General features: G+C 37.0%; 1 protein-coding gene across 2 annotated transcripts; it reads left to right on the forward strand.

The window, feature by feature from the left end:
- The first annotated feature begins 1,663 nt into the window (after positions 1-1,663).
- On the forward strand, positions 1,664-19,667 carry LOC140140327 (kelch-like protein 24). Of its 2 annotated transcripts, XM_072162123.1 has the most exons (3): positions 1,665-1,971; positions 4,551-4,747; positions 17,054-19,667. In XM_072162123.1, exon 3 carries the CDS (start codon positions 17,134-17,136, stop codon positions 19,198-19,200), a length of 2,067 nt encoding a protein of 688 aa, XP_072018224.1. In that variant the 5' UTR covers positions 1,665-1,971; positions 4,551-4,747; positions 17,054-17,133; the 3' UTR covers positions 19,201-19,667. The 2 variants fall into 2 exon arrangements, with proteins under 2 accessions (XP_072018280.1, XP_072018224.1); XM_072162179.1 differs by lacking the exon at positions 4,551-4,747 and having other exon boundaries at positions 1,664-1,971.
- Positions 19,668-24,772: the final 5,105 nt, after the last annotated feature.

Here is a 24,772-nt window from a genome sequence, read left to right on the forward strand (position 1 = left end):
GTTTTAACTAGCTATTTCTTTGAAACTAAACGGAGTAGAAAGTTTATAGGGGCCTATTTGGGACATGAACTTGATATTTAAAATATGGACAAAATCATCACTATATATAGGCCCCCTACAATAAATTAGAGTTTCGGTGAAAATGTAATTTTTTAGTGAATTCCGTCCAATGTTGACCAAAAAGTCAGTATAATTTTTACTTTTACATGGGAATTAGTTTGAATTTTTTTGCGTATACATAGGCCTAATAAAAAGTAGGCCTAGGCCAATGAGGCGGATGTTTGGTTAAAGCTATGCATGAAAATTCGAAGTAGTTTTCAATGGCAACGGCCATACAATTTCAGCAACTTTCACAATAAAATTAACAAAAAAGGGCATAAATGACCGTTGCCATGGAATCATTATCTGTTCCCGAGGGGTGAATTTCAAAATGGCCTGCCAAAAATGTCTAACCCCTCTCATCATGCCAAAAAACCTTGCTCCCTCTCTCAGCCTGCCAAAAATTGCTCTCCACCTTTTTACCATTATTTATATGATCTAGATAGGCCTATATTTGATTGCACATGCCCTTATGTTACAGGATCATTATTGTTAAATGCTTTGATTTCTGACTAACCCTAATGAACTCATTTAGCTCTATCTAAAATCTATGGGACACAAGGTCCGAAGTTGGAAAAGATATCATGCCGTGACATCGTCCTTGAGGATGCTTTAGCTAAATTGTCTGCACATAATGTGGACGATTGATGACATTGGGCATATGCAGGCTGTGCAATAATGTGTACCCCGGGGTGGTGATTCTCAAAATGGTCTGCCAAAAATCCCCCCTTGGCCGTGTCAAAAAATCTTTGCCCCCCCAGGCCTACATATGCAGATTTTGGGGAACCCAAATTTAACGTTTTCCTAGGGCGTGATTATAAACGGTGCCCAAAACATCTGTGCCAAAATCGCCCCCTCTAGCTCCTTCGACCTGCCAAAAATCGCTTGACCCCCTTTTGACCTGCCAAATATGCTTTCCCCCCTTTTGGTCGGCCAAAAATCCTTGCCCCCCCCCATATAATGAATCACATAATTATTGCACCATACATGTAAAGCTATGTAAGCGATTGCCATTTAAAACTTTCAGACCTTCCAGTTGAAATGAAAGTTTTGTGATTCATGTCAACTTCGAACAGAACTCCTGATTTTCTAGTAGCATCCACAATGATTGTGGCCTTATTAATGACAGATATTCTATGCCTTAATAATAGGCTACCATTAACCAAATCTACCGATTCGGCTCTGACCATTAGGTACCATACTGTTGCTCATAGAACTTTGCCCTGCATCATCTCCATTTCACGTACGCAGTGAGGGAGCGGGTTTGACGCATGCCAACTATTTGCAGTGCCCATATTTGGAGAGCCGCCGTAGGATGAACGCTTACAACATGGCCGAGACAGTAGTAGATTCTATAGCCTTAAAATTAAATAAACTTCATGATAAAATATTTGTGCTAAATATTATCACCTTTAACTAAAATTATAAAACTTGTAGTAAAATTCAAATCTCTTGATTGGTTAATAAATGTGAAAAATATTTCACAAATTGTTCTGAAATATATATAAGATGATATTAAAAATTATGACCCGTAAAAGATCCTCACTAATTAGCCGAGCAGTCATAAGAATGGAATCACCCTCTTTGGGATGACGTAGTGAATCTTGTAGGACAAGCCTACGCAGGTATTATACTGGAAATACTAACCTACGATAGAAACCTAATTCAAAGTTTTTTAGAGGTCTGAATAAAACAACAGGAAGGAGAGTATACATGTGATATTGTTTTGGTTTGATGTCTGAAGACAAACCTGGATTGGGAGTATACCAGAGAAAAGTAGGATTGATGAAAGTTTGGGGGAAGTATTTGTGTGTGTGGCAGCGATATATTTGAAAACTTTTGTATGTTTCACTTGGATGATTAAGATCTAAGGTAAGTTATTTTTAATTAATGTCTTGATGCTATTTTATCAGCACTACTTTAATTATCAAATTATGGAGGACACTTAATTGTTTCTATATAGGTTTGTGTGTAGAAAAGGTGACCCGGCAGCCGGTTAATGATGTAACATTCAATATACACATCATCACATTCCATAGTGCATAGGACATCATTTGTTGGGTGAAGAAGGAAAAACAACCAACAATTACAACAATAACAATAACAACAACAATAAAACATCAACAAACAAACATACATATTTTGTAACAATTATTTTCATCGAAATATATAAGCCATCTATAACTTTTTATATAAAGTTTTGTGCACAATCATCACTTTACAGAAGTTAACATATGAGCACGCTCTTATTTGCAGCTCAAGATTAGTATGTTTTTAACATTTCATAATGAAAAAGGAATGAATTATAACAGACAAAAATGTGCTTTTGTTATTTTACACATTGAAAAATTTAGATGCAAATAAATATAATACCATGCACCAAAATGTGCCCGATAATGCTAGCTTTAAATTGACACTTAACTTTAAAAAAAATCTTATTATTTTCTTATATTTGATCAGTTATATTTGGCTATTTCGCAACTAATTGAGAAAAATGGATTATCGGCAATGCGGGTATCAGATTTTAAATCTGAACTCTTCAGTCATGAAGTGCCAAAAAGTTATTGCTTCTTGAAAGAACTGTGATGCTATCATAAAGGTTTTTCGTTTTAAAGTGCTCAATATGTGAAGATTACATTCGAGTTTTCTTTAAAACACCGAATATTTGCCTGTCATAAATAAATAATCATAGCTCTATCGGGATATTATATGACACGGAATGTCACTCCGATATAAGTGTTCTATTTTAGGAACAAATTGGTAAGTTGGTATGGTAAACAACTTTGATAATGATGTGATAACTCCTGCTGCAGGATCGGTACACCATCAGTATATATATATACATATAAATATATATGGCACCATGGTGATGGTACAAAAGCATGGTGTGCTTATGGGCATGGGACTTGTCTCCTATCAGCAGAAGATAGTTACCGACGAATTTTATATGCAATCATGGAGATGGATGTGTGCATGGTTAAACCGACAATCATTGACAAAATCACCCTGATTCGTATAGACTTAGGAATTTGAACCATTTGAACCACCAACTAGGGGTGTTCATGTGCATGATGTGGGGGGGGGGGGGGTATGACATGATGTGTGTCTTGTGTCATCATGGTCATCGGGGTGTACATTACATGATGTATGTGTGTGCCCCGGGTGTGTGCAGGCCTTTGATTGCCTCAGCCCTGGCTCTGGTTTACATTTATCATGTTTATGAATATTGTTTATCGGTGTCCCCAGAAGTGGTAAAACTACATTATTCTCATGATTGCTGTTACAATACTTTTGAAATATTCATGAGTGGTTGATTGTTGAAGTGTTAAGGCGCATGGTTTCCCCAGCTGGGAAACAATTTTTCAGATAACCCGAGCTACTTTATTACGTAACATACTGCATTTACTGTCCGTTTTCCTATACACAATACACAGTGCTCTCACCATTGACGCGTGACCTCTACAAATATTGTATGTTAGAAGTATAGGCCATTGCCTAGTTAACGTCACTGTGTGAAAAATAACCGGCCAATATTTAAAGTATTCTCTGAAATTCTAGAAAATATAGGTTTGTAACATGTCTTAGTCTTTTAGCTAATTTAGATGTTTGGACATATTGGCACTTTGGTGTTTTAGTGTATGTTATATATAGGTAATAGACCATTGCCTAGTTAACGTCACTGTGTGAAAAATAACCGGCCAATATTTAAAGTATTCTCTGAAATTCTAGAAAATATAGTTTTGTAACATGTCCTAAATTTTAGCTAATTTAAGTGTTTGGAAATATTCGCACTTTGGTGTTTTAGGAAGGATATGTAAACGACAGATAACACCAAAAATATGAAGAAATTATTTCCAAACCGTGTTAAGTCTACAACCATTATGTTTCTCATTTTCAAGAATGCTGGTTAACAATACGCAGACTATTGTCTGATTTCGTAAACAAAGGCCCACAGAGTATTGTTACCTTGCGTTTGCTTTATAATCGGTTACCCAACTGAAACTATAATACCAGCTCATTGCAATACCGCACAGGTAAAACAGCAACATGTGTAGTGTGGATTTAACCAGAGAAGATCTGATTTAACATAGTTGAGCTGTTTTCAATGAGTGTTATCTTGGTTTAATAGCTTTTACTGGGGTTTAAGTCCTGCAAAGGTCGTGGTGAATTCTACTGTAGACATGACTGCATTATGATTTAAGCAAAGTTGGTAATTGGTATTAGGATAAATGAAAATGATAATAACTAAATAATGAAAACGAACAAAAACTTATGTTATTTATTACACATGACATATCCAAATTACAGACTGTTTAAATATAGCAGTAGTAAGACAATACAAAACATGAATACCCAGCACAGTAAAACATATAGAAATCTCCCTATGATCATGGTATGCAAGGGGTCAAATATCTTCATTTATCTCTTCTATACTTTCATCATTACCACAGATCCGATCGGATAAAACACGATCGTATTCTGGCCAGCTGTCAAGTCAGGCTATTTACTGCACACAAGTAACACGTCAGTTTGTGGTCTATATAGAGAATGCAGTAACTGTATAGCTCTGTATGGCAGTTCTAGGTGTACTGATCTACGAATTCCTTACTACCTTTACGAGAGAAGTCGATTTCTTATTTAGGAAAACGTAAGTATTTAAGGTTAAAGGTGATTGACTAACCAACCAAATAGTGTTTGTATTGTACATTTGAGGTTATGGGCGGTGCATGGAAATATGACGAGGAACTATTTGTTTGTGTGGCATCTGAAAAGACTGCTTTAAAATCACTGAAATTGAGGGTGCGCGCTGCTATTTTAAGGTGTTTTACGGTTTAGTGCGTTAAAACAAGAAAAGTCTCGGGTCAACCCATCTATGGTCAACTTATGTTGAGTTTTTGATCATTTGGCATCTAAATCACCTAGTTTCACCCTAGGGTCTGTGGTTTCACCTGATATCGATGAGGTTTAACTGTGAGTTCCGAATCATGATGAGAACATTCCGCCAGACATTAGCCATTTTCCCATTGAAAACTGTGTAATGGATAATTAGTGGTATTGAACTTTGAACCTGGCTGGACGGTTATGATTTCATGACGAAGCACCCCTTCTTACATCAGGGTCTCGTGGCACTAACTTGTGGAGGGCTTTACAAACTGAATGTTCAGATTTAGGGTGTAGGGTTCTGTTACTGTGAATTATACATATAAGTTCTACTGATTATAGCTTGTGCAGGGCTGGGACACACATGGGTAGCCTATATAGCCGTACTTCTTTTTACCCAAGCCCAAGTTCTAACCTGACGTACCTCTAAAAATGTTTCAGGTCTAATGGCGTTTTATATAGCCTACTGTTCTTATAGGGATCACGAGGCATCACAGAGAAATTGTAGCTTGCTGATTTTTGATATGTTATGCGTGTTCGAAAAACATCCTGCCAATTCCTATTCGAATATCACCTATGAATAATGTTTTTGACGTGCAGAATGTGTACGAATCACCGGGACGAATCATCTATTGACAATGAATGGACGGGAAATAAATAAAATGTAACTCTTCGAAGTACTATGACATTTAGAAACCCGGTTTAGAACTTCTGACTTCAGCTGCATATTATTTTCCCATCATGGTGCCTATGCGCTCATAATGTGTCATTTTAGCAGGTAGAGTTAACTAAGAGCACAGCATGGTTTCTGACAAGAATAACTCCTTGATGATCAGAGTAAGATATGATCATGTCTGATGGTGTGTGTCTATATGGATTCATACCGTATTCTGTTACCACATGTACGCGCACTGATGACTAATAATACTGGACACTCAGATGTTTTGAAGAACTCCCGGGAAGATCTAGTTTTACGAAAATAGGCTTAATAAGATACAGAAGACTATAATCAAATCAGCAGTGATAGTGATGGTTAACGCCTTTTGTTTTGTTTTACTTCTAGTCCTCCACCTCCTTCTTCTAGATCATGTAGTTGTGCTTCTTCTCCTCCTCCTTCTCATTCTTCTTCTTCTTCTTCTTCTTCTTCTTCTTCTTCTTTCTCCTTCTTCTTCTACTTCTTCTTCTTCTTCTTCTTCTTCTTCTTCTTCTTCTTCTTCTTCTTCTTCTTCTTCTTCTTCTTCTTCTTCTTCTTCTTCTTCTTCTTCTCCTCCTCCTCCTTCTTCTTCTTCTTCTTCTTCTTCTTCTTCTTCTTCTTCTCCTTCTTCTTCTCCTCCTTCTCCTCCTCCTCCTTCTTCTTCTTCTTCTTCTTCTTCTTCTTCCTCTTAATATTTGACAAATACTTCTAGCTACTTCTATTTATACTATACTTCAGGTTGAGTCTCTATTTTCTTACGCAGCTGTAGTAGCTGCTGACCACGACAGGTTTACACGACTGGTCAGTGTCCTAATCTTGAGGATATTTTCTTTGTGATGCATCTAAATGTTGATATCAAAATTCCATAGAAGCCATATAGATAACTCAGTGAATAACCGCGCTGATTCAGTAGATTTAATTTGAGCGTGATGTTTACTGTGTGGCTTCACAAGTCAGGTTTATGTATGCCAACAGGCGACAAATCAACTTCATGGTGATTGAATATGAATTATTTTATTAAGAGGGTTTGAATCATGGAGATGATTAAACTATCAGCAATTTTATTCCACGGTTAGTGATTTGGTTGTTGTTTCAATAAAGACAAAACGTTTATACCTACTTCCAATACCTTTCCGATGAAAATGCGAGAAAATGTTTTGTTAATAGTTGGTTAACTGAATTGATTTAAACTGAAATTGATTTTGTTGTCATTTATCCCCGCTGTCTTGAACATGACAATGAAGTGTGTTTGCTTTGTAGACTTTGAGAAAGCTTTTGACAGAGAGAACCGGGTGAAGCTATTAGACATTCCGAAGAGGATAGGAGTTGATTGGAGAAACAGATATATTGATAATATAAGCCTACACATGGTGGAACAAGTGGCAGGGGTGAGAGTGGCAGATGGAGTTTGAACTGTTGAAACCCAAGTGCAGTTGAGAGAGGAGTACGTCAAGGATGTCTACTGTTACCGGTGCTCTTCACAATATATGTAGAGATGAGGATCATAGAGGAAATGGATATAATAGAAATCTGAGAGTCATTAGGTTATTGTTGGAGGGATTTATTGAAGGATGACCAAGAAAGAATTGGGTATACAAAGATTGGTGACCAGCTTGCATAAAAGATCGAAAGAATAATACGAAAACACCTAAAACAGACCATATGTTTTTTTAACATATCAAGAACAGATTGTCAGACTTTGAGCACTGATTACCATGGAAAGAATGTGGAACAGATCAAGCAGTTCATTGCCTGGGATTGGCGTGGCCAAGGACCCATGCATTCAATAAAATGAAACTTTTGTTTTTCAAAAAGTTTAAACAAGGATATAGAGACGAGAATAGTTAAGTCAGTATAGTTTGGAATTAGTGGTCAAGTATAGCTGCGACATTGATACTGCAGAAAGAGGAGAAGTGAAGACTGGAAGATATCGAAATGTGGGTGTGGAGAAGAATGAAGAAAGTGAGTTGGAAACACAATAAAATAACATTGAGGAAGTGTTAAATATTGAACCAACAGGAACAGAAAGGTGAAATTGGACTGGTAACATATGAGCAATCCTAGCTGTACTGACCTATAGAGAGACGTTATAGAAGGATGGAATGGGATGAACAAAGAGGAAATAAACAATGGGATGCTTGATGAACTAAAACACAGGTGGTAGTATGTTGAGCTTAGGCGAGGAGATGAAGACAGTACAGAATGGCGTAGACGGGAGTCACTGGCCTGCCTAATTAAAGTAGAATACTAAGCAAGCATGTATCACCGCTAAGAACTCTAGACTGCTCTAGACATTATTGGTTTTCAATCTTTTGGCCTCGCTTTATCTCCCCTAGTAAGGACCAGCCTATGGACAGGTAGAATATAAATTACATTACTGACATTCAATTTGCATACACACAAGACAGAGATTTCATTTATCTGTAGTAGATGGACGGACGCTGGGGTGCAATTATTTCAAAACTTCCTCGACCATTTCTAAAATTCCAATTGATATCCGGCCGTGACGACACAACATAATTGTCTCAATTTGCCTCTAGGAAACTCGTTATGATCTCATCGATATTAAATTGGTGATCCAAGTGTCTTCTTTTGCAACTGTGTTTACTCGACTCTTACATATGGCAAAATTAATATCAATAAAAGTCATTAATGTTATGATCATCAAGTTTTCTATTTAGGTATCACTATAGCATAACAACATTTGATTTGCCTCCCATTTGTCAAGGTCAACTTCTACCCTGTAAAACCTACATCCACCGGTTACCCAATTAAGATTAGAAAAACCATGGAAGGCAATGCAGACACAATTTTAACCGAAAAGACATTATAAATATTATTTGGCAGTAGTATGATATCTTACCCCCCAGATAACATGGCGATATTGGTCCGATGGTGGCCCAATTTATGTTCAATAATGGCCCAATATCATTTGCTCATGGGCCCATGATCGGGCCAAGATTGGGCTTGGGCCAAATATTGGGCCTATATTGGACCAATTTAGGCTGCCACTGCACTGTGATGCCAATATGAAGATTACCGATGGTAAGCCAAGATTGGCCCAATATGGGCAGCAAAATAATGCCGATGCAAAGATTGGCGTTCGAAAACCAACGTTGGGCCAATATATGCATGTTATCTTGGCCGTAGCGTATAATTTATTTGACAAGATATAAATTCCAAAAGACATCCGGCCGTGATGAAATAAAATAATCGTCTCGATTAGTCTCTTAGCAACTAGTAACATTGGTAACTTTGACAATTACGGGTAGCGATCCACAAGTCTTCTTTAAAGACTACTAATAGGAACTAGTCCAAACCAATTCCAATCATATTTAACCAACTTATTCATCAGCATCATGAAAATATCCTGTTTATTATTGTTAATAATGGAATAGGTTAAGTGAAATGAGACTTGGTAGAGGGTTGGATGGCTTGTCATTGTCATAGCAACGGTAATAGGCAAGTAAAACAAGAAACATCAGAAGCGACGTTACACAAAGTAGCGTAGGGGAATTCTTGAGATTCAGATGCCTGTGATGCATGACTATAGGTATGCTGAAATAAGGGGCTCCTAAGGGTGCGTGGTCTAAAGTATAATATTAGTAACGTAATGTCATTTTGTGGTGATGAATAATTGCCACAGGTCGTAATTTGTTGAGCAGGATGCGGATGTAAAGATATTCATGGACTTAATTCTTTTGACTATTCGTTAATAAGACAGAACACACTATGCCCGACAAATAGCCAAGTGTACCTACGTTGATGTTAAGAATAAGAATACTGAAGATGTCGTTGCCCTACAGGGCACATCGTGATCCACATCCTCACCCCAACTTAATCCAAAAAAGTTATATACCAACCAAAATCTGGGACAATGTGCATATCTAAGCTTTCTTGTATAAATTCGGTGGATTCGGTCGGTCGTGTCTTGCAGATTCGGTCTAGAGCCCAAAATTACAACATTGCAATTTTAGAAGTAAGATTTTCTCGTGGATATCCATAAACTATACCTACCCTTAAAAAGAGGATGGCAAATATAAGAAATACCCCGTGTTACCTGTTAACACCAATTTGCGAAGAAAGGAAGGTTTAATTCCACGAGAATTACCAAATATCATGGACAGGGCCCGGAGGGGGTTCTCCCTGTTTGAAGGTATACGGGGATGTGCCACGGTTTTGGGGTACCTTTTCAGCAATTTTGGTATATCGATGGGTGGGTTTTCAGTGGAGACTAATGTGCCCAATTAGGGTGCTTTTTAAGTGTTCTTTGTGAAAAATTGGTATACTGATGGGTGGCAAAAACAGCAAAAAGTAGGTATAGAGAAAGTCAGCATCCGAAATTCTGCGCGGCACATCCCCGTAATTTTTTTTTCGAAGAACCCCGCCGGGGATTTTAACGAAACATAATAATTATAGTATCACGAAAACAATCATAGAAGTACTGAAACTTGATTGGATTAAAGGAAATGAGCACGTACAATGCCCTCTCTAGCACCTCAATCTCTTTGTCTACATCTGGCTGGCAGGAATTTGATCATCTCCATCGGATGTACAATTTGACGCACAATTCAACTTGGCAACATTACCTGGCAGAAAGAAGATATACCTGATGGAAGAGTCTATCTTATGGTAGTGATTGATTAAGACCTAGATTTCACAGACGATGTGAAGCTGTAGACCAAGATTAGGCTGTGGCATTTAAATAGGGTTTATTTCAAGCAGATGGAGAATTAGGGAGGGGTTAGACTTTTGGGATTATGGTTCATTTGGCTTCCTCGTGACAGTAGTGTCCGCATGAGATACACGCGAGATCAAAGGCGGTGCAGATGCGGCGTGAAGTAACTGCGTCCTAAAGACACATCCTTTGATCGCGCGTGTATCACACGTGAACACTACTGTTTCGAGTCATTGTTTAAGGTCAAGTTATGACTTTGGATTTTAAGGTTGGCAAAATGATGTTACCGAAAGGAAATTGCGGCAATTGATTGAAAGATTTGACACATTACTCGACTGAATGGTCAGCTGTGCCGAAATGAATTTGAAAGTTATCTCAAGGTCATCTCGTTATATAAAACGTAAACTTGAATGGAAGATAAGAAGTGCCCTGTCAAGAATGTCCATGATGATCGTCTAATAATAGGCTACCAACGCCTATGAACTGGTTAGATTACTAGCCAACTAATGCTTTAATCTAATCACTTAGATAGTGCAGAGCACTATGTAATATTATCGTTCATAGTAAAATTGTCCGTCCGAAATAATATGGTTACAGTGATGTGATGATCAAAAATAATTTTCAAGAGAATCTGTTGAAGACGGTGAAGACGGAGGATTAGAATGAGGAGGAGTAGACGGGGGAGTAGAAAGATAAGAGAAGAAAAAAGTGGAGACGAAGAAAAAGGAGGAGAAGAAGACGACGACAAATGGGGAGAAAAAAGATTAAGGAGATAATAATCATGATAATATCAATACAATAGCAACAAGAAAACGGAAACATCAAATATACATTTAATGTATTCTAGTCCCGGTTTTTTTTAAATAAACAAAATGCCTAATAAGAAATTATATGAACCTCATAAACATCTACAAACACCACCCAAATACATGCACCCAATGTCAAACAGTTGAATAATGATTGTATATCAAATTGATACATATACCAAAACTATATTGTTCAAATAACGACGAAATATTTATGGTATATTCTTGACCACATTATAACTGCCTATTAAACTCCTTTCCTTGAATGTGATCCTGCCAATTTACGTTTGTGTATGATGTCAGACGCTGTGAAGTATTTTTGGGTGCTGCCCCATAGACTCCCTATGGGGTTGGCTCTGTATGGCATAGATTCAAATAGCTGAAAAACGAGGATGATACGCCGGGATGACGGCACGCTATATAATCTAACATTCCTGAAACTGTTTGCACAAACTGGGTGGTGGGGTATAAAAAATGAATACTGAATTCTGTACATTCTTCGTGTTGAGTTATATAATATTTAGTTTTGTTTTGGCGAGTCAGTGACGTCAACACATTGAGTCAGCTATTTCGCGTGCGCATCTAAGTGGCGTCTTTATATGCATGCGTATTTATGCCAACACTTTGAGCGGTTCTCAATTGCGCCCAATGAAATACGCACTGACGTCACCGACTCGCCAAGATGAAAATATATAGTTGAATAAGATTTAACGAGCATATTTTTGATTTGTTTCGAACATAAAATGTTATATACATTAAGGGCGCTTACCATACAGAAGGAATAATACCCTTGGCGCTAAGATGGAATGTATTCCCACATGATTTTGACTATAGCTATTATGACAAGAATGCAAATCTCGCATGGAATGTAATAAAACGATACTAGTGTTTATTTTAAATGTTAATTACGAAAGTTATAATCCATTTTTAATTGTTGATGAAAATAATTGATAAGAAATTATGTATTTAATTTGAATCATGAGATTTCATGGCAATACGTCAATATGTATGGGCCTAGTACTGTAATGCTATGGCCTGACCTATGTAATCTAAGTAATGAGTTGATAGTCATGGGATAGTATGTCATCCCAGGAATCTTCGTTACATGTCTCCAGCACTGATAGTATGTGATAGCCTAAACATTCGATCCCTATTGGACTCTCGATAAACCCAAACAGCCCCGGGAGCGCATCATACAATGGTCTAGTTTGTGAGAGTTGAGGTACGAGTTGCATCAGATATATAATAATGATAATAATGTAAAAAAGTGATATTTTTCATTTAAATTGCACTATTTTGTGGTAATAAAATAAAAATAACATTATCCTTTACCGTCAAGTGTCCTCGGCAGTAAAAATGTTTTAATACTGGGTTCGGCTGCTACTCTCCAAGTACTTACGTTTTTACTGCCTCCGATACATTATTATGGTCTAAAAGAAACTGCATTATACTTTTAATTTCTTAAATACGCGATTGATGTAAGTTTTAACACTCATTACGTTCTATACGCACACATTTCACCTATACAACCTCAGAGAAGATACACCAGACAGACAGACAAACATGCACACTTACAAACTCTTGGTACATCCTACATACCACTTCACACCCTACACACACACACCCCCCAAACACACAACATTACTAGATAATAACTCTGACAAAACCCTGAGAAACAGTTTTGTAGCAGTATGCCTACAAATTTCATAGTAATGTAGTTTTGCCACTTTCTGCTTTACCACTGTGCATGAACTTTTACTTTCACTTGATGTATTCACAGAGTGTATTCAACGGGGAACCTCTCACCATACATTATGCTTTTATGCTGCCAAGTCTGACCTTCAGCATATTTACCCATAGACTACTGTCTATGATTTACCCAGCAGAGCCACATGGTGCATGGTGCATGGCTGCTTAAAATATAGCCTAATGACAGGAATTGACTGGTTTCTGTACATTTTCCACTTCAAAGTCATATTTTTCCTACATTATATGAATCAATAGTGAAAAAAAAACCAAACCAAAAAAACAACCCAAAAACAAAAACAAAAACCCAAAAACAACAAACAACAACAACAACAACAACAACAACAACAACAATAACAAAAGCAATGACAATAGCACATCCAGACCTTGAAAATAATAGGTTGTTTTTTAACTATTGAGCCTTGGCTACCAGCTTTACTATTACAGAAAATGGTGTTAAGGGGTACTATGAAAGAAAAAGGAGGGAATGGTTTAGTTAAGGGATGTAACACTGTTCCTGTGAAGAGCCGGAATATCTTCTCTTATTCAAAATGTTGTTAAAAAAATGCTTATACATTTTTTGATTATTTGAAACAAAACTCATACTGGAGACACGTGACTTATTTTGTATATACTTTTTTAAAAATATGAAATAACAAAATGCGGACATCTTCTTAGGTTAAGACTAAGGATCAACTACAGTTGCCTTTGTTCGGTCAACTATTCGTTGTTAATTGCTTTCTTTTCAACCAAGCCAAAATGGTGTCACCATCTCATAAGTTCATAGCACCTCAAGTTCGAACTTTGACACTTCCTATACCTGAATTCAATTGATAAGAAAAGAAATGGCCAGACTGTCCACATGGTCCACAAAGATTCTCTACATTCCCAATGATAGCCTCAGGGAGTCATATGACCAACTGCGCTAGTCATCATAATTACTACAATAAATGGTAGAGCCAAGCTGTAAGTTAGGCTATCAATTTGTTTGAATCAAAACATTTCAATTATAATATCTGTTCCTGGATGTTGCATTAAAGCAAATTGATTTGATTGATATAGACGCCACCATTTATTTCAGATTTTAGCCTTTTGATTGTGAATACCGTTAAATGTCTGCATTCTCTTAAAACAGCGTGCTCAAATTGATCTCGTAAGCAGTTAACTATGCACCTTATCCCTAAACTGTGGTCAAATATTAACCACAAAAAGGTTAATATTTGACCACAATTTAGGGGTAAGGTGCATTGTTAACTACTTACTGGGTCAAATTTTTATGTGGTCATTTATTAATTTTACTAACAAAAACATTATACAGCCTGTCTAAAAAAATTGTGCAAGTGAAACGCGCCCTCTATAGCAATTAGAAAATACCGTTGTGACATGATGCTTACATCAACGTCAAGGGCGCAGTCTTAGCTCTCAAATGCCGTTTGTTCTGTTCAATTTGCTTGTTTTAATCTCGAGATATGTTTACTTAACAACGAAAGGGTAAATCACAATTGTGCCACTTTTACTAGCATGACTAGGGAATAGAGATGTACATGTAAATCAATGATAGCTGATGTTGATGCGTCTAATGCACTCCCCCTTCGGGGCTCGTGCATAAGACGCATCAACATCAGCGCGCATGCATTATTTTGTCTAATTTCTCTTCCAACAAATAATACGTCATTAACCTTTAGAGTCTGGAATATTTGTTTGTCTTTTAACATGTCTTGAGTGACAAAGAAAACAGTATTTGCCATGATAAAATCATTACCATGCACATGTATTTAATTTTACAGCAGTATGTGAAATATCTATTTCTCTTTTAACCTGTTTTAAGTGGAAAAAGAGAATCAAATAATACATGTATCATGATAAAAGAGTAAACATAGTACTATTAATTGATGCGTTCTTTTGATTGCACAAAGGAACTCTTGATAAACTTGATGCTATCATTGATTTACATGTACAGTCCTCTTGATCTTCCCTAGTAAAAGTGGCACAATTGTGATTTTACCCTTTCGTTGTTACCTAAAGATATCTCGAGATTAAAGCAAGCAAATTAAACAGAACAAACGGCATTTGAGAGCTAAGACTCTGCCCGTGAAGTTGATGCGAGCATTATGTCACAACGGTATTTTCTAATTGCCAAAGAGGGCGCTTTTTACTTGCACAATTTTTTTTTGAGACAGGCTGTATAATGGTTAATTCTAGACCTGGACAATACCAACAGCTATCACACTAATACAACCATATTTCATAGCAATTTGTAAGATAGATTTTCTTTTCTATATCAAATTATTCACCTTTTTCTGTTTTTTGTGGTAATTCTATAAACTGTACATTTGTGTGAAAACTGAGGGCGATATTTACATATATTTGACATTTAAATCATCCAAATAATATGACTTATTCCTTACATTTCATGATAAAAAGGTTTTTTTTTTTTTTTGTTATTATTTTTTCTGATGTTCTAATACCACTATACAAGTCTCTACCCCTTGTAAAGATGCAAACACCATTTAAGATAAATAGCTCCACAATTGTTCAACTTTACTTAAAAATTATACAGTTTTATATTACATCAAACAACCGTTATATGACTTGTAAATGACATGCATACATAAATGATCATGATGATAATGCATTATATATAACAATCAGTGGCGTAGCCAGCACTTTTTAAGAAGGAATACAAGGAGAAAATGCAGCATTGAAGGGGAAACCTTTGACAAAAATGGTAAAACATGGGCTACAAAGGGCTCAACAATACAAAAAGACTAAATGCATGTATCAGGCAGGCAGTATCCCACCACTGGGGGAGAGGGGCAAGACCCTGGCTACGCCACTGATAATAGTTTTAAATAATCATAACATCATATTAAACATGATGTGTGTTATCCACAGAATAATTATTCTATCCACAGAATAATTATTCTGTGGTGTTATCTAGTATAGTAACCATGTAATGCTACTTGATTCCTCAGACTATGTTACATGTTATCATAACCATGCTAACGCTGCTCGATCGCGCTTGTGTAACCATGTTATTGCAATGGAAGTTATAATGGCAGAAATTATTGTTTTAAATATAATCTACGTACATAAAATAATCAATGTTTTATAAGTATGGTCACGGTCTCTGTGTAAGCCATGATCAGACAATACCTGTCATCTGTTTTTATTATAATAATACGAGATATGGAACATGGTACAAATAATAATATCTTTATCTTGTGGAGTCTCTCATGTAAGCAGAAGTTGCACAATTTCATATACACAGTCACAAATTCTTGAGAGGTCGGAACTCAGCTAGACATTAATACAATTCGGATGCGTCATATTGGATCGGTGGATGGCAAATAAAGCTGCTGTTGAAACACGTAGGTTAACATATTCAGCATACAGAATCTAGGCAGATTTTTGTGGCTAAAAGTCTGTTAACGAATCTGGGGTCTTAGGGGTAGTCTTAACCCTGGAATTACGAAGACCATTAAGCAAATACGCACCAAAAATCACTTATACAATCGTGTTTTTACGATTTCATATAAATAATTTGTTTGTTTGTGTCCTGATGGAAAGCAGACTCAGGGAAAGCTCAAGGCCCGGAGTGAAAAGAAGCACGCTGGCAGATATGGAAAGAAAAGAAAGAAACAGAATTGAAGATAAAAAAAAAAAAAAGGAAAGGAAGGATACTCGAAACAAATCATATAAGCAATTGTGTACTGTCAGCCTTTGGGTCAAGGGAATTCTTCACCAACTACTTGACGCATTTGAAGTTGAACTTATATGTATTTTCTAACCTTCAACTTTAACATATATTGGTTCCGTAGTTTTGGAAATGCAAATGTCACTTAGGATGTTACGATCCTATTCTTAATGTCTTTAAAAGTCGTCGTTGTCAGCGGTTTGGCACGGTTGGCACTACTGACGTATACAACTGGCTGTCAGCAAATATTGCGCTGTGACTCTGTTACAGAAAGCCCATTGTGATATCGTGAGTCACATTATTGTAATTTAAAGGTCAACCAGTGCCGGCAGTTTGTTTATCCCGAGATCCGTCCCCGGGCCCCGCCCCACACGTAATTCTTGAGCAATGACCAAATCATAGATATCTTATATTATTAAACTGTTCTTCTTATTTCTTCTTACTGTTCACAGATAAGTCAAACAATTCTTTTCATCGGTAAGTGCAATACCCACAAGTCGACCTGGCAGGTAACTACCGCTCCACGTCACCTATGCCCTCCCGCAATTACCGAGATAGCGTCGAAAATCTACGAGGAAGCCGACCAGATCTAAGTAACCTAGGCTTGGAACGGGATCATGAAGAAGATTTCAACATGTCTTCTTACAGACCTCGCCCAAGACCAACCCAGTCACACGCCTCGCAAGTACTCGCAGCTTCGCAAGGTGGCGGTACATCTGGAATCTCATTAAGCCCTGCATCTGCATATTCAGCGACTTTGTTTTTGGATAGAAATAAAGATAAAGATAAAGATAAAACCAAGGACAAAGAAGATGACAAACCAAAACCTGACCGACAAGACTCACTTGGAGAGTTTCCTGATCACTACAAATTTGATGATAACAAACACGTCTCTGCAATATTCGAAGCCATGCAGAATATGTACGAGAGTCAATTGTTATGTGACGTCACATTGGTAGTTGAGGATGAAGACTTTCCATGCCATCGATGTATGCTAGCTGCGTGTAGTCCATATTTCCAAGCGATGTTTACAAGTGATCTTGCCGAGAGCAGACAGAGTAAAGTCCACATACATGGTATAGATGCCCCTTCAATGAAAATTATCTTAGACTTTTGTTACTCATCCAAAGTTGAAATCAATGAAACGAACGTTCAGGGTCTGTTACTTGCTGTCAACATGTTCCAAATGAACAATTTACGAGATGCATGCGCAAGGTTCCTAGAACGTCACGTTACTTTAGGTAATTGTATAGGTATTTACTTCTTCGCTTCTGCTCACGAATGTGAACGCCTTACCGATCTTGCAAAAGATCTTATCTGCGAGAATTTCACGGATGTGTCAAAAGAAGAGGAGTTTCTTCAGTTAACTAAAGACAGGATCGTGGACTTAATCAGCCGCGATGAGCTCAATGTAGATCGGGAGGAGACAGTATTTGAAGCTGTCATGGCATGGGTTAAGCACGATATTGAAGTAAGGCGATGCGATCTCTTAGAAATCGTCAGTCACGTCAGATTTGCTCTAATTAGTCCATACTACATTCACGACGTCATTGGTCGTGATAGGCTTATTGCACACAACAAGAGCTGTCAGCATCTTATAGACAGCGCGCTTCAGTACCACGTGCTTCGCGATAGGCGACAAGATCTGGATCTGACAAAGATCAACACAAATACACGTAAAGGAATGCCTGTCAAGGACTTGTTTGTTTTCCTCACGCATCACGCAGAAGACATGCCGAAAGAAAGCACCACCAGTGAGTTGTACAAGATCAAATCATTGCCAGATATGATCGAGTGCGCCGAGTGTGTAGTCACTGGGGAAAACAACATCTTTGTCGCCGGTCGACAGCCACCAGATTACACCAATCGTCGCGTGTTTTCAAGTCGACGCGGAGGTCTTTTCCAGTATGATCACTTCGACAGAAAGTGGCTTCCTCGCGCTGCAATGAATACTCAGCGATCATTATTCAGTATGACGGTCTTAGACGGAATGGTTTACGCAACGGGAGGTTTAGGGTCTGAAGGGGAGCTTCTCAACAGCGTGGAATTCTACAATCCCAGCACCAACAACTGGCGATTCACATCACCGATGCTTCATGGTACCAAAGCTCACGGTGTAGCTGCGGTAGGTGGTATGCTATACGTCATAGGCGGGGAAAATCTGGAGAACACAATAGAGACAATGCAGTGTTATAATCCCAGAGTAGACTCATGGTCTACATTGGGATGCATGATCCTACCAAGATCGTACGCCGGCGTTACGGTCTTTCAGCGCGAAATTTACGTCATAGGCGGCACTGTAGCAGTAGGGGAAAGACATCCGGAAAATATGCTCAAATCGGTGGAGATCTTCAATCCCGATAGAAATGAATGGCGTTTTGGACCCGAGCTTCCTGAAGGTCGTTTCAACTTTACAGTGGTCACTTTCAATGGTAGTATATACGTATTTGGTGGAGAGACAGGTGGCGAGGAGCCTCCTGATAATAAGGTCTTTAGGTTGGATAATATCAAGCATGGTTGGCAAGAAGACAAAAGTGCCTGGCCGTTGTTGCAAACGCCATTCAATGCAGTGGTCGCGAGAATGAACAAGGATGCCTGACGAACATTAAGCCGATATGATCCTGGTTTGAAACCAGTGAGCATGTTTTTTACAATGCCCTCATTGGACATAAATACATAGGACAAACGTAGGCTGTTTGTAAATACAAAAGTAATGTAAAATACTTGTTCTAACTGTCCTACCAAATATTAGCGAAAATACCAAATTTGCTTACAAATCTTGAATTCTTCCAATAACGACTGGTAAGGAATGGGCCGCAATTCCAGAAAATTTTCACTCCCCACCAATGGAGAAAACCATCTTATAATTATGTTATTGGCAGGCTGGGAAATACGAAGTGCCGGACCATAACCCAGCAAACACAAAAACGTTTTAAAAACGTTTTAAATAAATTATATTTTGGCTTTTGGTTTAGGTAAAAACGTTTTAATAACATTAAAATGTCGGGTTATATAAAGGTCATGATAACGTTTTGTATGAAAACACACAACAACAATATTTTTAAATGTTTTCAAAAAATCTTATTGTAAACTATTTTTGCAAACATTTTTGCCAAATATTATGTCAATACTTAAATAACATTATGTTAAAATATTTGAACCGAGCAAACACAGAAATGTTCTTAAAATGTTTTTTTCAAAACCTTTTAATAACATTTAAATGTCGGGTTATATAAAGGTCATGTAAACGTTTTTAAAACGTTATTGAAAATATTTTGGGCAAACATTTTTCGCAAAATATTTTTTCAACCCCAAAATAACATTCTGTTCAGAATGTTTTGTATCAAGTTTTCAAGAATGTTTTTGGAATGTTATTAAAACGTTTTTATACCCTTTATATAACCCGACATTTAAACGTTTTCTGTAAAACATTTTTGTTTGCTGAGCAGTAGATTATCAAAAAATGCTTTTTAAGGTTATGAAAACGTTTTATACTCTTAATATACCCTTTATATAACCCGACATTTAAACATTTTCTGACAACCTTTTATAACCCTTTGCGAATGATGTCGAAAACGTTTTGTGTTTGCTGGGAAGGCACATAAATACTGATGTTCGACAATGTTATGATAAATGCCTTGATAACCAGATGAACCGGCAGCGAATTCAAGAAATAACCTAAATTCTATGAACAAAATGCACAATTCTGATTAATAGTTAAAATGACCATTTGGGCCGGGGGCCAATTTGAACAAAATGGGTGGCCCCTGGTCACAGGTATTTGAGAACCAGGGGCCATTTGGGGCTTTACGGGAGCCAAATTGCTCCTGGCCCCACTCATTTCCCAGCCTGGTTATTGGCCCTTGAACGTGCTTAAAGCAAAACCTCCTGGTAATGTAATTTCTCTAATGCCAAACGCAAACAGGTGAACAGTGGGATTTCACAGCTCAAAATGTTTAGCAGCCTTTTCAGATGGCTTACAAACAAGTAGTTCCTCATCACATTTCCATGCATCGCCCAGGCCTATTCTTGGTATATAGGGAATTTCCAATTGTCATCTTGACATTTTTGGGATTTTAATATTCCTTCATGACAGGACCTCCCATGCAATATTAAGGGGGAAAGGTGGAGGAATACACTTTTTACGCGTACGCGTGTGGATAATTTCTGGAATGGTCCATTGTGCAACTTGAGCTACGAGATGACGTTTACCAGACTGTTATTTCAAATACACAAAAGGGTTTTAAAAACCTGATATAACAGATATCTTTTTAAATATTCCATTGTAAAATGTTTTATATGGTGGTAATTTTATGTTCGTCACTTAAAACTACAAACCACATGAATCACAAAGGGAAGGTTCTAAAAAGGTTTCAAAGTTGTCCTCTCAGGAGAACCCTTTGGGGTTCTCTAAAAACCATAAATTGTACCAAAACCGTCGAAAATGGCCCCCAAAATATGATACAGAACCGTTTCGGTTCTTTAGAGAACCTTTAAGTGTTCTCCAAAATTAAAGGTTCAAGAGGGAGGGTTCCCCTGAGAGGACAAAAAGGTTCTATTTATAACCTTTGTTTCTTAGAGTGAATTAGGTGCTTTGTATATGTATACATAACTTATCCAGTAACCTAAAAAAATGCTTAACTTTATTTGAAGGTTTTCCCAGACTTTTGATTAAAAAGGAGCACTCCTGTCTGTGACGTGTAGTTGCAATTCCTGGCATGATATTCCCATTTAAAGACAATTATAATTAATAAATTCTACAATAAAATTCTGCACGAAACAAAAATTCCGTCCATTTGTACCAAATTGTTTAGGTGACCCTTTAGATAAATGTACAGGCTTCCCTATAAATGCATCCCAAGTAATTTATGTAAGATAGAAATAGCTATTTAGTCCTCGATGTACAATCCAGGCAACTTTAAATGTGACGTATATTACTAATTATACGCGCTTACGGTCAATCGTTGGTATTAAAGGGGCACTTCGTGATCTCTCCACAGCCTCACCCCCTCTTATTCTAAAAAAAGATGAAATTTCTATACCATGAGACAAATAGGACTACATAATGTTGTGTGCATTATATTTCATGCAGATTCTGTTGTTTGAGAAAGATGTTGTCCAATATGTATTTTGGGGTGTCGACGGCCCGCCTATATATGATATGTATAGGCCCTATGGGGCGCTGTAACACCGTAACAATTCGCCTAATGGCGCTATGGGCTGCCTTAACATAACTGGATTTTAGGCACAATCTAAAAGTGCCCTCCAGTAAAAATCCCACCAGCAAATAAGGGCACATACCCTTAATTTTTGTTGGGGTTTTCAGAGGAGGGAACTCTCTATTTGTACATGAAATTTACCCATGGCAATGACCACATGTGCGACATTAGGCGAACCTTTACGGTACTGTAATTATGAGTAACTCACAAATTCAATATCCGAATCAAACGAAATTTTGGAAAATAAGCTTTTTTCGTAATATCTATTGAACCATATCATAAGAAGAGGTTGATAAAAAAATCACGAAATACCCCATTTTAAGGCTGTTGAACCATGCATATTCGGCTATTAGGCATATTTTGTATGTTTTTTTCTCTCAAGTGAGACGTATGTATGTATTCCAGTAGCCGTGCGGTGTTGACTTATAAATTCATCTATATGCGTACAAATTTAGTCGTCACAGCTGCATCATTTGTTCAAGCGTGATGATAATGTCTATTAATTAAGGATCAATGTTTTAAAATAATAAATATTCAAGCTGATATACATGTATAAGAATTATGAATGGATGTATAATTCTCAACTTTTGTTTCGAAGGATAAGTGTAATTTTGCTTGTGTCATATTGCATTTATTTTTTATCAAAAGAATATACTTTTAGAAGTACACACGAAATTTTTTTTGTTAGATGTGAAAGATGTTTAAGTTATTATTATAAATATTATGTATTATATTAAAGAAATGATGTTAAATAATGAAACATATGATCTGTAATCAATGATTAATACTGCAGCTATTATATTGCAGTCATGGAAGTAAGTTTTAACAGTCCGTGTAGCTCAGTGCTTAGAGCGTCGGACTCGCAATCCGAGGTCTGGGGTTCAAATCTCCGCACATGAAAGTATGTACAGATTTTTTTTTATCTAGCTTTTCTGCCTATGCCTGTTATGTTTTCACTCTATTTTTATGTTTAATTGTACTAGTGTGCGATGTGTGGTTCTTATTTCCCGTATTTGGTATTTGCGTTTTGAGCGTTTCGACAGTTTTTTTTGTGGGACATGAGAGCACATCAGACATATCGAATTGCATTCTGAATACGAAGAATGTCTTTCTGATATCAAATAATTTTAGGTGGTGTTTTGGAGTTAAAATTCATATCTTCAATACGAAAGGTCAAAAATTTTCAATTGATCGTCGGCTTTTCATCCCACCTACATACACTTCAAGTATAAATCATCAGATTTATAAAGCGAATTTCAAAAAATCAAAATTATTTGATATCAGAAGGACATCATTCTTCGTATTCAGAATGCAATTCGATATGTCTAATGTGCTCTAATGTTCCACAATAAATACTGTCCAAACGTTCATACCCCATCCCTTAACACGCTGCTTTTTGCTTGGGAAGGCACTCCGATATTTTCACTTTTTGTTTTTGCAAAAAAGCTAAAGAATATGACAGTTTTTAATAATAGGGACAATGTTTCCGTTTTGTACATCATTTATAATTTTTTTATAAAACGGATGTCCATATTCCAAAATATAAGAAGTTGCTCAACAAAAATTATTTAGGGGTGGAAGTGCCACTTCAATATATGTTGCAATAATACAAGATTAAAATACCAACTACAAAATGTAATTTGATTACAAATTTATTTTCAATAACTATTATACCTTGTATCAAAATTTTGTTATGTAGTCAAAATTATATTTTGCGGCATACAAAAATATACAAAATATTAGTATACTATCAACAAAAAGTATCAATATGTACATAAACGTCAATATTGTAATAGAATGTCAAATCACTTAAGGTTGGTCTTAACCCTGGAATTATGGATATATTTGGACCTCATAACTACCAACATTTTTGTTACGTTACCGAAAAGTTTCTCCAAAACCTGAACATTTTGCCCGAATTTGACCTCACAGATGGATTTGTCAAGTCTAAGCCATTCTAAATATGTATACTGTTCAATTTTAGAAAACAATTTGCCAGTTATGAGGCCCAAAGACTTCCATAATTCCAGGGTTAAGACAATTGAATAGGCCTACACGGAATATATATTGCTTTAAAACTACTGCACTGGAAATTTTATTTCAACACAGACAACAGTTGTGGAGTTACAGTCAAAAATGAGGGAAACCAATATTTGATTAATAAATCAATAACTACTTGCTGAATTTTCAGTGCAGTAGTTGTAGTCCTTGCCCTATAATATACAAATCTTACTTGTCTCCAATGCGCTATAATTTTTGAGAAAAATGCAAAAATAGGCACAAAATTGGCCAGGGGTGTAGTACCCCCTTAACGTAATCTTAATGACACATTGTATACAAAAAGATGTACGTTACCATGGTTACCAAGTAACAATCACTATGAATGTAAAAGACCAACATCAATTATTGTATGTATTATTACATTTCAACGCCATTGTTGTATCAATGATGAAACTATACTCTATTTCACTAACTCCAGTCAGCGACACTAGCTTCGAAGTTCAGCGTGTGATACGTTATTTCTTGCTTGTAGCCTACTTTGCTCGCACACGACAAGCAATATGTAGACGCACCATTAAGTAACGCTAAGCTAACGCAGCACACGCTGAACTTCAAAGCTAATGCCGCCGACTGGAGGTAATAAAATACATGGACGAAAAAGATAACAGACCGTGTACAAGCAGTCTCAGCATCACCAGACAATGAGGGCCGATTTATCCATGAAATGGGACAGGCAAAATTGCTACGCACTTACCGCGTATTTTCACGGTCTGTCGCGTAATCGCGAAGGCACACAACGCTCTATCGCGTATACGCGAAGGCACGCAACGCTGGCGTGATTGTTAGACACGGCACAATCGAACAATCGGCCCTCATGAATATGCGAGAATTCACGGCATACAATGCACAGGCACTTTGACTGTTGATACATGGTCTGTAGTAGTCTGGTGA

The sequence above is a fragment of the Amphiura filiformis genome, chromosome 1 (assembly GCF_039555335.1).
Source record: "Amphiura filiformis chromosome 1, Afil_fr2py, whole genome shotgun sequence".
NCBI classification, from domain to species: Eukaryota; Metazoa; Echinodermata; class Ophiuroidea; order Amphilepidida; family Amphiuridae; genus Amphiura; species Amphiura filiformis.

Excerpts from the sequence above, each read along its gene's own strand:
- LOC140140327 (XM_072162179.1), top strand. The coding sequence starts at position 17,134 with ATGCCCTCCCGCAATTACCGAGATAGCGTCGAAAATCTACGAGGAAGC.